Source organism: Grampus griseus (assembly GCF_964374135.1).
Source record: "Grampus griseus genome assembly, chromosome: 9".
In the NCBI taxonomy this organism is placed as follows: domain Eukaryota; kingdom Metazoa; phylum Chordata; class Mammalia; order Artiodactyla; family Delphinidae; genus Grampus; species Grampus griseus.
In genome coordinates, this window is record NC_139003.1 from 46,255,983 (window position 1) to 46,270,918 (window position 14,936).

At 47.3% G+C, this 14,936-nt stretch overlaps 1 protein-coding gene across 2 annotated transcripts in view; it reads right to left on the reverse strand.

The window, feature by feature from the left end:
- Positions 1-14,936, reverse strand: part of WIPF3 (WAS/WASL interacting protein family member 3) — a 90,973-nt gene that overhangs the window by 20,047 nt on the left and 55,990 nt on the right. Inside the window, exons 3-7 of one of the 2 annotated variants that reach the window (XM_082661422.1) lie at positions 13,214-13,346; positions 10,954-11,085; positions 5,014-5,757; positions 1,497-1,646; positions 549-611 (exon numbers count right to left, since the gene is read on the reverse strand). In XM_082661422.1, the coding sequence (XP_082517548.1) occupies positions 549-611; positions 1,497-1,646; positions 5,014-5,757; positions 10,954-11,085; positions 13,214-13,346 (1,222 nt within the window). Of the gene's footprint in view, positions 1-548; positions 651-1,496; positions 1,647-5,013; positions 5,758-10,953; positions 11,086-13,213; positions 13,347-14,936 lie in introns of both variants that reach the window. The other variant, XM_082661421.1, reaches the window with a different exon arrangement.

Genomic DNA, 14,936 nt, shown 5'->3' on the forward strand with positions numbered 1-14,936 from the left:
CAATTTTCAAAAATACTGACATCTGTGTCCTACCCTGGATATTCTGACTTACCTGCGCTAGGTGCAGCCTGGCCTTCAGATTTTTAAAAGCTGTCTAGGTCATTCTAATGCATTACCAAGGTAGGAACCACTGACCTAAGGCATTCTCTATTTCAGAGTCTGCCAGAGTTTTGAATTGGGGGTTTTGGGGTTCTTCCCCAACTATTAATGCGAAGCTCCTGAATCCCATTTTGCTGTTGTCTTGGGGCGTTTAGCTCCCCAGTCAAAAGCCCCAGGGAGAGGAGGGACCAGTGGTAAATTTAGGCAACCAAATCCGATGCCACATAACTAAACTTGGTGTTCTGTAAAAAACCTCTACATGAACCCTTGGAGATTAGGGCAAATAAATGTTCTGAAACTTCCAGAAGTATGAACATCGCCGCATCCCTGCAATAGGACAGTGAGATCCTGATGTCACACTTTACACAGCCTGTGGCCAGTCAGTGCACCCAAGCACCTAATTCTGGAGGGTCAGGGAAAACCAGGAGTCTTATCAAGGTGGTACTTACTTCTGGGGATCTTGCTGGGGTAAATCTTCTGGCATGGTTTATACTCATCCGGAGGAGGAAAATCTTCCATAGAATGGAACGTGAATTTAGACTCAAAGTCATCTGCACACACGGAAATGCCAAAATTATTCTGGTTACTGTGAGGACCCAAGTTTTGGTCATTGCCAGGAGCATACAGGTTTTCCTGCCCAGTGCAAGATTTTAATGGCAGAGCTATTCCCCCCTAAGACATCCATTCACCTCTTAATTTTTACTATTTAGCTGGGGCAAGAGGGAATCAGGAAAAGTGAAATCATAGACTCTCCCCATCATCCACCTCAACTTACTTCAACCAGCATCTTAAGGAAGCTTCTAAAGGGAGCAGAAGTGCCACAGGCCTATCCAGGGTCCAGAGTCAGAGGTGGGGAAACTGGCAGCAACAAGGGACCAGCAAAGTCCCTGTGGCCTGAAGCCCCTCTTGTGTCCCTGGGGAGGACTCTGGCAGGGAGAGGTGGACAGAACGGGAGTCCTCAGCCTGGCTGGTGGGAAGGAGCACAGCCTGTGTGCATTTGGGGACCTGGGCATCCTAAAGCAAATGGGTTCTGCCCTGAGCTCCTGATGGCAAGAGGAGAGGGGTCTTGTGGCCCTTTCATGAGTTGAGTCCCTGCTTTGTGATCTAGGCTTTGTGTGTGACAGTAGTTCAGCCCACAAAGGGATCCAAAGACTTTTGGTCACACCTGACCCCAGATGACTTTCCCATCTCAAGAAGGTTGGAGAGTGGTTTCTGGAACCTCCCAGAAAGCCGCAAGAGAAACCTTATTTAACACAACCTGTAGGTTGTTCTGTGCTAGAGTGAGCCCCCTGTTCTTGTGAAGCACGCACCCTGAAATGACGGCACTGTGGGCTGGGAGACCGCCCCCCCATCCCTGAGCCAGGGGAAACCATTTCCTCACTCACAGCCCTGCTCACCAATGATGTGCAGGCTTCCGTTCCGCAGCTGACCTCCAGGCTGCTGGGTCAGGGTCCAGGCTGGGGCCTGCTGGCTCCTGCTTGAAAGCTCCGTGGTGGGTGACCTGGCGGGGGGTGCTGGGGGCGGGTTCAGCTTTCCCCCACTGGTCGCTGACAGAGAAGAGGACAGTGTATTCAGATACAGGCCTTCAGATAGGGCATGGTGGATGCTATAACCTTCTGTGAGAGGTGAGGTATTGAGATCTTTGGATATAATATGATACGGTGATAAAAAGGCAGCCTCTGGAGGCAAGTTGCTTGGGACTGAACCCCAGTTCTCCTGCTGGGATAATAACACAACCTCTTTGTGCCTCAGTTTCCTCACCTATAAAATGGGAATAATAATATACATACCTCCTGGGTTTGCTGAGAGGGTTGAGCGAGTTGATTTAATTCAAGTCACATGTAAAAATAGGTAACTAACGAGAACCTACTGTATAGCACAGGGAACTCTACTAGATGCTCTGTGGTGAACTAAATGGGAAGGAAATCCAAAAAAGAGGGAATATATGTACACGTATAGCTGATTCACTTTACTGTACAGTATAAACTAACACATTATTATAAAGCAACTATACTCCAATAAAAAAAGAAAAAAATTCAAGTGGCATGTAGTAAGCATTCAATAAATATTAGCTGCTGTGATAATATCAACCCTCATCATCAGATGGTACAGCCCAAAGAAGTGGACCCACTGCAGAGTCCTATGCAAGGGAAGGACTGTGTGCAGGTGAGGCTCAGAGCGGGGCTAGATGAACAAGCTGTGGGGGGCTTGCTCCTGCCCCTGGGTCCGCTCACGCTGTTCCCCTGCACTGCAGACCCTCGTTTCTCCTTCCAGTCAATCTAAACCCTACCTGACCACCAGGGCCCAACTCAGATCTCATCTACTTCATCAATTCTTCCCTGATGACCTCCGTGGGAGGCTCACTCTCCTTTGCCAAGACTTTTTTGTATGACCCACTTGGCAATTAATAACCCACTGCCTTGGCACATCAACCCAGGTCCTTGACTCTTCACTTCGCTCTCGAAGTGATGACAATGGCTCCTTTATCATCTGTGCCAAGATGTTCACAATTGCAACCTCTTACTCTTCCTTGCAGTTGGCCTGAAGCAGAAATTACCCTCATGTTGTTCACGGAAAACCAAGTTTCACATCCAAAGACGCAGTGAAAGGGGCCAGACGAGCATCCACTCCTGGCCTCGGCTGTGCAGCTCTGGAGCCTGCAAAGGCACCCGGCCGCCGCAGCTGCTCTCCTCCCCAAAGGCCATCAGAGCACCTCCCCTCTCAGCTCCACTCTCTGCCTTTCTCCTTTCCCAGTCCCCTTCCTTTCCCTTGCTGGTCTTCCCTTCCTCTGTACCAGAATCCACTAGGATTTACTTGCTCCCACAAGCAGACTAAAGAGGCTAAGGGGCTGCTGACCCCTCTTCTGGGTGAAAAGCTGCCCCTGCACTTGGTTAGAGGGAAGGAAAGGAAATCACGCTGCTGAGCCCCGGCTCCTTGCAAAGCACTTCAGGCACACTTCCTCACTTAGTATTCATAACAGTCCTATGTGAAAGGTGTTTTATTGTTATTATTTCCATTTGTCAAATTAGAAAAAAGCAAGGTTTAAGGGCATTAAAAAAGACTGGCCTAAGGTTACACAGGAGTGGGTGGGAAGGCAGGATTTGAATTCAGATCTCTCTGAATCTAAAGCATTGGTTTTTTTCACCACATCTTTAACATTTAAGAATCACAAGCGTCAGAAGGGGCTCATGAGTACTAATGCTGGACCTTATGGTGATTAGTCAGCTGAAAAGAGAATGATTAAAACCTTATCTCTTGTGACCAAAAGCCTTAAAAATATTCTTGCTTTTTGTATCAGGAATTCCCTTGCAGGAACCTGTCTTTAAAAAAAAAAATCCAAAATGTAGACTACAATTGCTATAAATGTATTTCCTGCAATATTATTCATAATAACAAAAAATGGAATCAACTTAAATATCTAATGCTGGAAATATGGCATATATCAATGATCATATTAATATGCTTATAGATACATTTAACAATTTGACAAATATCTAATTATATCAAAATTGCTTTTTTTAATTTAATTTTTATTTTATATTAGAGTATAGTTGATTTACAATGTTGTGTTAGTTTCAGGTGTACAGCACAGTGATTCAGTTATACATTTACATATATCCCTTCTTTTTCAGATTTCCCATATAGGTTATTACAGAATATTGAGTAGAGTTCCCTGTGCTATACAGTAGATCCTTGTTGATTATCTATTTTATATATAGTTGTGTATTCAAAATTGCTTTTAATATAATACTAAATAAAAACAGAATAGAAAATAGTATATACAAAATAGTATTAATATTAACCCTGTAAATATGTAGATATATTCAGAAAAAAGAGAAAGGAAACATACCCAAATATGACAGTTTTTATTTCTGAGTGATGTTATTATGCGTGATTTCAATTTTTTTCTATTTTCTCTACAATGAGCTTGTATTATTTTTAATTCAAGGGCATACATTTAAGAAACTTTCTGCATCAAAAGGTTTTCTGAAAAACCAGAGTATGTGTGTGTATGTATAACTGTGGATGTGTGTTGGGCTGTGTGTGTTCATGAGTGTGTGCATATGTTTATGAGTGTGTGTGTGTACACGGGTGTGTGTGGATGTGTAGCGTGCTTTCCATTTAGAAGGACACCAAAGGTGATCGAAGCCTCATCACTTCATGGAAATCACAGTCATAGGGCCTGTATATTCAATCTAGAATGATCTCTGCTGAATACGTGAAGGGATTATTTTTAATGTTTGGCTGAAAACACGGACCCTCCGTTTTCCTGAGTCAGCTGGAGAACCTGCCCAAAATATGGCAAAATGCTAAGCTAATCTGCTGAGGGCCAGCGAAGATTCTGGCCAGGTGCCAGACTATAATAACTTAGGCAAAAATTAAACAGGAGAGCGGGTTCTGGAAACAACCGCACCCACAGACACCTCGACCCCTGGGAGTAGATTTGAAGTCTGAATGGTGATAGTAAAAATAAATAACCCTTCTCTGGATCTCACTGTTCCAACAACCGCATGAGGGGGGACCATTGCTATCCCCATTTCACAGGTGAGAAGGAAGCACAGAGAGGCTAAGTGATTGCCCTGGGTCACACAGCTAGTAATGGCGAGGTGATGAAGGCCAGAAGCCCCCGCGTGTTGTCTGCACGATCTCGAACAAGTCTTGCGACCTCCCTCACCCTTGGTTTCTTGTCTCTAACCTGAATACCTCCAGCATAAAGTCCCACACAACACGTTTTCATTGTGCTCCACAGGGGCACTGAACAGGTGTGTTCTAAAACAAAATCCCAAGAGTAAGACATCCCGAGGTGCTCCCAAGTGGCCCACAGTAGCAGGCCTCTGGCTGTGTCCCTAGCACCTCCCAACAGCCAGATGATCCTGTGGTACGGCCCCCGCGGACAAGAACAGGGGTGCTTACCGGGGCTTCGGCCGGGCCTCCTCTTCTGCGGGAACGTCTGAGACCCCGGAAGGGCAGGTGGCGCCGGCAAGGCCTGCGCGCTGGGCTCGGGGGGCTGGGCCTGGAAGCATGGGGACTTGGGGGGCCGTGGGGGTGGGACTTCACCGCTGTCGTTAGCGCCTGGCAAAGGGGGCGCAGGCAGAGAGGCTCTGGGGGTGCGTGGGGCGTAAGTGGGGAGCGGGGGCGGTGGGGGCGGCGGGAGCGGAGGGGCTGGAGGCTCCGGCACATCTTGGGCAGGGCTGGCAGCGTCCGCACTGAGCCCAGGGTACCCGCAAGGTGGGAGGAGAGGCAGCGGGGGCGGGACGGGCGGTAGGTGCAAGCGGGCTAGCTGAGGCCTCACCGCCTTGTCACTGGGAGCCAAGGGCGGGGGCGGCGGGGGTGGAGGCGGTGGTGCACAGGGCGGAGGGGGTGCGAGCACCGGAGCGCTCCCCTTGGTCGGTGGGCCAGGTGGGGACACCAGCGGGGCTTTGGCGGGGGAGGACGGGGGCAGGGCCGGGGGTAAGGGCGGGGGCAGGGCCGGGGGTAAGGGCGGGGGAGGTGGGGCGGGCATGCTGGGGCGAGGAAGGACCGTCCCGGCCACGCCATGCGCCTCGGAGGCGTCGCCTAGCCTGGGAGATGCAGGGGGGTTGAACGGGCCGCTGATAGTTTTGGTGGGAAGCCGGGGAGAAGGCGCTCGGGAGCCAGGGCCCTGCCCTGTCTTGCCGCCTGAAAGTGAAAGGAGTTCTGAGTTAGCTCAGTGGGTAGAATTGGGAGAAACGCAAGGGTGTGGGCGGCAGTGACGGACGCTGTCCAGCACGTCAGTGAACCGCCTGGTGGATGCTCTCTTCCCGAGGGTCCAGTGGAGGCCTCAGATGCAGCAGCTATCACACAAGAGAGCCAGCTGGACCAGCCCCAGGTCCTTGCCAGAACAAACGCGCTGTCCCCCTCCTGCCAGAGAAGCCCAGCTCAAGCCACCAGGTTGTCTGCTGTGTGGCGCCAGCCTTCCTGTTCCATTCTACCTCCACTGTCATCTGCCCAGGGCTCCATGCCCCCAGCCCAGGACACAGAACTGCCCCGACCTCCTTCACCCTTCCTCAGCTCAAGGCCGCCGGCACACTCGTCCCCTGTTACCCACTAGGCCAGTCAGCCCACATCTGCGGGTGTACCACCCAAAAGCTCCTGACGAGGGAGGTTTTCCCCACTCCCAGCGCTTTGTGAACAAGGACTTTGTTTCTGCATCGAGAGCAGAAGATTCAAGGTTCCCTGAATGGACGAGGTGATTTGGAAGTCAGTGGGAAGACACCTTGCCTTGGGGATCCAGGTCCAATGACCTTGAACCTTCCAGTTCCATGCACTCTGGAAGTTCACAGCTCCCTTTCCCAAAGACTTGTGCCCATTTCTAAGGGGCTCTCTGTCTCCTGGTCACCTGGCTTCCTCACCCCATAGATCTTTTACCACATCAACTCCAACCTGAAATCCAATGCCTCTTGAACTCAACAGCAACAACGACTTGCTCACAGTAAGCATTTGTGTTTGGTGGACATTATGGGCGACTGGCGTGGAGGGTGCTCCCCTGTTGGGGCCTCCTCACTCTTTGCACACCTTTTCACCCAACTGCCACTTCTTACCCTTTTTTCCCTTCTGTCGCTCTGAGGAGAAAAAAGTTCCTCTCCCTGTTTACTGCACCGAAGTTCTGCAGTCGCTTAAATATGTCCTTGGAGTATCACCCTCCACTCAGGAGGCATATTAAGACATTTCTTCTGAATAAATACACTGCTCTTCCTAAAAGGAATTTTGGAGAATACATGTTTCCTATTCCAGCACCCCTGTATTTTATAATCTCCATGAAAACATGTGGAAAACACTTGAAAAAAATGTTTGCTTCTCACACCTCCAACTTCCTGGTGCTGCAGAATAGGAAACACAGCTTTCATGTCAGATTATAACGCCAGCAGCTGTTGATGGTTCTGAGCTTTTCAGCCCATGAGTCTCCAGCGTGTTTACCCAATCAGGTGCTAAATCATGCCTAAAAGTACTTGATGCCGCAAGTCAGGCCAATCAAGGCAAGATATGGAAGAGGCGATCCTGGGGCTGAAACTAAGTGAGCAGGACCGCGGTATCTGGCTTTCCAAACCTGGCTATGATGTGACAGCCACCTGGACAACACGACTCAGGACAAGTCTCAACTGTGGAACGCTGTTCTTGAGGCAGGGTGGTGGTGTCATTATCCTCTGTTGCAATTCTCTTTGAGGTGGTCGTGGAGGAGATAATGTCTTTGCACCTATGCATCCACCCTGGCGGACTTGGTGCCACTGGAGGTCTAAGGCGGGCATTTCCAGAATGGCTGACTGACCATGACCAGGAGTGGAAGGTCCCCACCTGGCCTTTCCAGGGACAGGATCTACCACCTGCAACTCCAACGTGAGACATTTTATATAGGTGTCAGCCTCAGGGATTCCTGCATCCAAGGTCTCAAACCTGTTTCCATAGTACACAGAGAAGAAGATGGAGGATCCAGACTGCTCTCTAAACAAGGCAAGGCCTCCCTCTGTGCCCATCTGCCAGATGAACTTTAAAGGGATAACAAGTTTGAGGAACAGAATCAACCCCTTAAGTGTCTGGGAACGCCACGTATCCGAGATTCCAAAACCTTTTAAGTGGCCAACCTAATGAGAAATGGGGAAAGCCATTTTTTTTTTTATCATCATGTGAGCAGCAGAAACAAGGATAGCACAAAACCTTGCCCAGCTTATGTTCCTGCCCGTTCCAGGATGAAGCAGAGAGCTGGGCAGCACGAATTGAAGGTGAGACCCACGGGAATCAGCATCAGTGCAGGTGAGGAAACCAGGCAGCAGAGAGGGCTCCAAGAGGGAGCAAGCACCGAGGGAAGGAAGGAAGGAGGCTTTCCTTCAGAACATGAATGCTAGCCCTAGAAATCCAATTAGAAACACGAGAGGAGACCATGAAGTGGGTGGGGAAAGACCAGCTCAAGAGCATCAAGGGGGCTTCACTGATGTGAAAGGAATCAGCTTTTAGAGCCTGGGGTTTATCAAAAGATGAACTATGGCTTCCTCTTTCCATCTGTCTATGTTTCCAAGAGAACTTGGATTGCATGGAAGTCTCATTACACATTCTATACAAGCCAGTGATGTTTACTCATCATATCTTATTTTAACGAACCCTCCCTCGGAGCTCTAAGCCAGGGCCACATTATGACTTTCAAAGACCCTGGGCGCTTTTGCCTCTGTGGGCCCCTTCCTCCTTAAAACATGTTTTTAAAATGATGTTTCCTGACTGCTTTGGTATAAAGACAAATATAATCTTTGACCCTAAAAGTTCACGTTTTTTAAATTTTAAAAGAAATTCAAACATTTTCATGGGCCGCTAAAAGTATTGTGAGCACTAGACACTGATTTCTGGGCCTGATGGCTCTAAGTAACCACACTACCCACTCACACATTCCACTCAACAAATACTTACTGAGCACCCACTATGCACCAGGCCTTTGTAAGGCAGTGAACACAACACAGCTCCTGCCTTCATGGAGCTTACACTTAGAGGGAGAAGACAGAAAATAAAGAAAGAAACCAGTTAATAAATAATATGTCAGATGGTGATAATATAAGAAAAATAAATCAAGGTAGAGGGAATATAGAATGAGAGGGTGGGACTCATTTTATCAATATATGAGATGATGAGTAAAAGCCTCCCTGATAGGTTGATCAGCTGCCACTTGAGCAGAGACTTGAAGGAAGGGAGCCTGGGCCATGTGGACACCTTAGGAAGAGTGTTTCAGGCCATAGGAGCGGTCAGTGCAAAGGCCCTGTGGTAGCAGCATGCCTGGTATGTGCAAGAACAGCAAGGAGGGTGGTAGCAAAGAAGATGAGACAGGCAGCAAGGGCTGAAGTCCTTTTCTCTGAATGACACAGAGGTCAACAGGAGAGTTCTGAGAGAGGAGAGCCATGGTCTGTCTTACTCTGACATGGCACCCAGCCCGTGTATCTACCTATTGGCTTGTCCTTGAGTTTCCATCCTGGAACAGGCATAATTAGTCACTTCATTATGGACTGTGTTGCCTCCAAAAAGGTCAATTCTTGTCTTTCACCTAGTGGCTCAAACATCTGGCACTTGTGTCCTATTGGAGACAAGTTAGAACACTGCTGACTTCCTTTGGCCGGTCCCTGTTAAAAGCTCACCGGCGGTTATTTCTCCTATCTTTATTTGTGTGAAGAGAGACCAGTGGAAGTTTTATACCCCAGAGGACTTTTTTTTTGGATCCAACTCAGGAATCTTGAAAAAGAAGCGGGCACTGAGGAATGCCAGCTCTCTTTATTCTTATCTGCCAAAGTCTCAGCAAAGATGAGGAAATGAAATGGCTCCAAAGGTTCAAACTGGACTTTATCAGTAAGTGACGGCAGCAAATGCACCCTGGAACATCTAACAGCCACAGAGGCCATTGAAGAGGTTAATGAAGTCACACGGTAGAAGACTCTAGACCAGGAATGTTTGGGGCTTGATAGTCCCTGGACAAATGAAATTCTTGGATTTTGTTATATCTTTCTGACTAAAGAGCACAGTAATAGGAAAAACACTTTTTTTTGCACATAATAATTATATATTTGCCCGATTTTAATTCAGTGCTTTCAAAACATCTGGTACCTGTTAAAACACAAATGACTGTGGTAGACTGGTTGCAAAAATGGTCTCAATTAACCACGCATTCCTGATTCCACAGTCTTGGAAATGTGATTTTTGCAGTTCCTTTCATCAGAGTTGAAGTCTCTTGCTCACCCTTGTCTCTGAGCTGGCCTGCGACTTGCTTCGGGCGACAGGCTGTGGTAGGAAGTGATGCTTTGCCAGTTCCAAGACTAAGCCAAGACTTCTCTGGTAGCGCAGTGGTTAAGAATCTGCCTGCCAATGCAGGAGACATGGGTTCGAGCCCTGGTCCGGGAAGATCCCACATGCCACGGAGCAACTAAGCCCATGCGCCACAACTACTGAGCCTGTGCTCTAGAGCCCGCAAGCCACAGCTACTGAGCCCGTATGCCCCAACTACTGAAGCCCGCGTGCCTAGAGCCCGTGCTCCACAACAAGAGAAGCCACCGCAATGAGAAGCCCGTGCACCACAATGAAGAGTAGCCCCTGCTCGCCGCAACTAGAGGAAGCCTGTGCGCAGCAAGGAAGACCCAACACAACCAAAAATAAATAAAGAAAATAAATAAATTTATTAAAAAAAAAAAAGACTAAGCCTCAAGAGGCTTTACGTACTCTGTCCTCTCCATCCTGCCATCACCATAAAGACAAACCTAAATAGTCTGCTAGATCCTGAGAGACCAGACGGATCAGTCAGGCCAGTTGTCCCAGCAGGGGCACCAGAGACATAAGAAATATACGATTAGCAAAGCCACTGACGCAACCTGTAGATGCTAGCTGGGGCCCAGCTGAGGCCACCCTAATTGCCAACCCACTGAGCTGTAAGCTAAATAAATGGTTATTCAAAGCCCCTCAGGTTTAGGGTTTGTTACACAGCAACACCTAACAGATACAATGCTGGAGAACCATCACAACTCAGCATTGCCAGCGAGTCCACAGTGATGTCACTAAGATCTTCTATTGTGATGTACATCCATACTTTGCAGTGTGGGCCACGATGTCACCGTTGCTAAACACTCTACACTATGGCAACTCATTCTTCAGTGATTACAGTGGGATGATTTAAACAGGATGAGGATTTCAAAGATCCCTTAAAAACAATTCTGTGTTTTGGAAACTTCCAGTGCTCAGGCTTCCAAATATGTGATCTCCTACCATATAACTGTTTACTCTCAACATGTCCCTTACTGGCAGGTGAGGATTGTCCTGTTGGTTCTACAAGGTAAGGAGACAAGGGTCACAGGGTAGCCAGTCTGAACTCTTCCTTACCTGCTGCATCCCTCTGGCCTGCTGGTCGTAACACTGGAAAGCCACCAGCAAACAGATCTCCCAGGGCTGGGGGCGTGCTCCCGCCTCGAGAGTTTGCAGGACCCCCTCCTTCTTTGTTGGTTCCTTTAGAAACTTTAGAGAGAAGAGGCGAGTAGATGAGGACCTGTGAGCAGAGCTGAGTGGCCAACTCTCACCCCGACTGTGGTCTAACACTGCCTATGGCAGCCGTCCTGTTCTCACCACCAGTGTTACCCTTCTACCCAGTACCTTTCTCAAGAACCCCCTGCCTTGATACCCTATAGACTCATGTGCCCAGGCCTGTCTGCCACCCTCTCCAAGCTACCAAAGAACCATCAGTAGTGACCACTCTGAAAAGGGATAAAAAAAAAAAAAAAGCATCCTTATACTGCCATTTAGTAGATGCCAATGGGGGAACTGGTAGTACCTTTCAAATTAGAAAACCCAGGCACTGTATGTATAGAGCTGACCCCATTTTCACTTGACTGCTTTTGTGGGAGGACTAGACCAAGAAAACCCACAGATTTCATTCAGGCAGTAATTTTAACTTCTTGTCCACAGAGCCTGGCCCAGGACTTGCAAGCAGGAAGTGAAGGTCTGCAGTGATTTCTGCTTTGGCATTTTCCTTCTCTGTCTCCCCAGCTCTCACTCCCCGCGCCCCATGTTCTTCCCTGCACTGGTTCTTTTTCTATGGAAGAGAAAGCTCATGAGCCCCTGAGGAGAGGTGTCACTAATTCCAGCCTTCCAGATGTATGTGATTACATAAAATGAGAAGACAGCTTACAAGAATTCCTGGCAGAAAATGTTCACAGCCTGAAGCTAATAGGCACAGAGAAATCAGGGCACAGTGCCCACTCGTGGATGAATGTGGCCAGATTATTCCAAGTATTAACATTATACATTACCTCTTCACTAGAATGATAAAGAAATGAGTGTTCCAATAAAATGGATTTATCTGTTAATTGGGCTTAACTAATTAGATAGTGGGTCTAGCCAGAAACTAAATTTTATTATAATCAATGTTGAAAATATGTCTTAAAATAATTTGTCTATCCATGTGCATTAACATATATAATTACAGATATTAGATACAATTATATCTTAGGACTATCTTTGAGAATTACCATCAGGTATCATAGCAAAATATATGGAGACATAATAATACCTTACATTGAAAAATATTTCCGCATATATTATTTCAGCCTTCAACAATCTTGACAAAAAAAAGAGAGCGGGTATTATTATCTCCCCATTTTGCAGATGAGCAAACTGAGCCTCAGAGAGCTTCCCTGATTTGCCCAGTAGCAGAATCAGAACTCAACACGGTCATCTGACCCAGGCACAGGGCTCCTTTTACACCATCATACTCTAGAAGTCACAGAAACATACAGTCATATGATCCTGTGAGAGAATTCAGCAGAAATATTTTTCCTTGTGAAAAACAAAAACTTTGCCAGGCTCTGTGGACATCTGTGTGCATTTGTTAATGTTGAGACTTGAATTTTTCTCTCATTCAGTTTGAGGACTATGTTGACACAGGGTAAATGATCTTTAAATGTTGTCTCACGGTGGATAAACACAAAGTGGTACATCCATACAACCAACTCTTCTTCAACAATAAAAAGGAGTAAAGTACTGATACATTCTATAGCGTTGATGAGCCTTGAAAACATTATGGGAAGTAAAAGGAGCCAGTCACAAAAGGCCACGTATCATAAGATTCCATTTGTATGAAGTACGCAGAAGAGGCAAATCCACTAAGTAGACTTGGTGGTTGCCAGGGATTCGGGGAGATAGAGGGACTAGGGAGGGATTGCTAATAGGTATGGGTTTCCTTTTGGGGTGGTGGAAATATTCTAGAACTAGACAGGGGTGATGGATGCAACAACATTCTGAATGTATATGGATAAATGCCACTGAATTGGACACTTTAAAATGGTTAAAATGGTGAGTTTTATATTATGTGTATTTTATCACAACTAAAAAATTATCTTACCGTGAAGGTTTTTTTTTAAGCATTTGAAAAGTGATGGTAGACATGCTATACACCCTCTGCAGACCTGGAAGGGTAGCTCTGATTCTCTCGCCCATGTGAATTGTACACTGAGCAGGTCTGAGATGGCCTGATGTGTGTCTTGGGTAGCATTTGTGGCTCCTGCCCTGAGCAAGCCAGGCGTGTCTGGCTGAGCCTCACATGGCCTGCCCTTGGCTCTCAGCCGCCCTGGCCCACGTGCTCACTTACTCTCGATTTGCGGGGCACTGCGGTCATTGATCTGTGTGACTTTTCGTAGGCGAGTTCCTTGCTGGATATCAGCCAACAGTGCACTCCGACCTTTGGGATCTGTCTTTCTCAAGCTGGAAGCATCTGTACTTACCTGTAAAGGATTAAGAGGGATCTGATTATAATCATAACATTTGCAGACATTTGCAAGACAAGCCGTATGTCCTATTCGAGGTAAGTTTCTCCTCCCATACTTTCCTGCCTTTCCTGTTTGCCCTCCCCTGCACCACTCCCAAGGCCCATCTCACCAATGCAGTTACCTATGGGTCTCAGGTTTTGAGGGAAACTTACCTCTTGCCCTGCTCACATCCCTCTCCTGGGGGACCTAGAACGGACTCTTTCTTGTGATCAAACTCCCATAAGTCTTAAGGAGCCCCTCTTTCTCCACCTACGTGGGCCCCACCCACTTATCTGGGCTTCTGTCTGTGTGTTCCTGACTCCAGCTTCCAGGTTCTGAATAATTACGCTGCTGGTGTCCCCAGGTCCCTCCCGGACCAAATCCAGAAAGAAAGAAGTACAGGGGATTGCAATGAAGGTTTAGCGACTGCCTTCTCTTCTGTGTCTGGGTGCGTTATGTTAATCCTCACAAAACCTTGTGAGTTTCAAGTGAGTTTGCCCTCATTTTACAGATGAGAAAACAGACTATGAAATCTCTTCAAGGTCACAGGGCTAGCTTCAAACCCAGATCTGCTGAATTCCAAAGGCCACATGCTTTTTATCTTGAAGCATTACAGCCATCAAGGGCACGGTGCTGTGGTTAGCATAATTGTTCTCTAGACTGCTAAAATGCTTTGTAAATACGTTCACGAGAAGAACCTTTGTCCTATCTCTGCAAGTAGCACCGAGGTCCAGCTGTTTCACTTCCACTATAGCTTGTGCTGACACGGCAGGGTCTCCATGGGCTATTAGAACTAGGGAGCACCAGAAAGACCATATACTGGTTGGTGGCAAATAAGGGAAGGGTGTGGTCGCACTGGAAGACACAGCCAGGAGGACCCTCTGCAGTTAGTAGTATTATACCACGTGACCTGAGAGCCGATTAAACATTTCTCAAAGTAAGAAGTACTTTTTAGTACATGGGGAATACCATGTCTTTGGTTTTCATCTTAAACATTTCCACTTCGGTGGTGTTTTCTGACCCCCAACATAAATAAGGCCACCCAGGGTTCTCTCTTATGGCACTATATTCTTTTTTCCTCTGTAAGTTTTATCACAGTGTATATACTTATATTTATCTTTCCTTGTGGAAAATTTCCAGTTGTGGGTATGAGTTGAAGGTTCACCACTCCCACAGGCAGGAAAGAGATCTTGCTCGTTTTGTTCACCAGTACATCTCCAGAGAGTAAAACTTGGTCCCAGATAGTCTCAAAAGCTATTTATTGTATGAATGAATGAGGGAATGAATGAATGAGTATGAATGACTAGACCCAGGATACACTGGCCTTGCCCTCAAGGGCATACGCATCTACCAGGGAGACAGGACACCCGTGCAAGGAGTTAAGCCACCATACAACGCAGCATGTGACTGAGCGCCCATGTGAGTCTCACAGAGAGGAAGACCCCGAGAGTTCAGGCTGCAAGGAAGACAGGAGACCTTACTTAGATGGTCCTTGAAGGACAGATAGGATTTACAAGCTCTTGCTATAGCCATTTTCTCCATACAGCCATTTGTCAGAAAAGGACA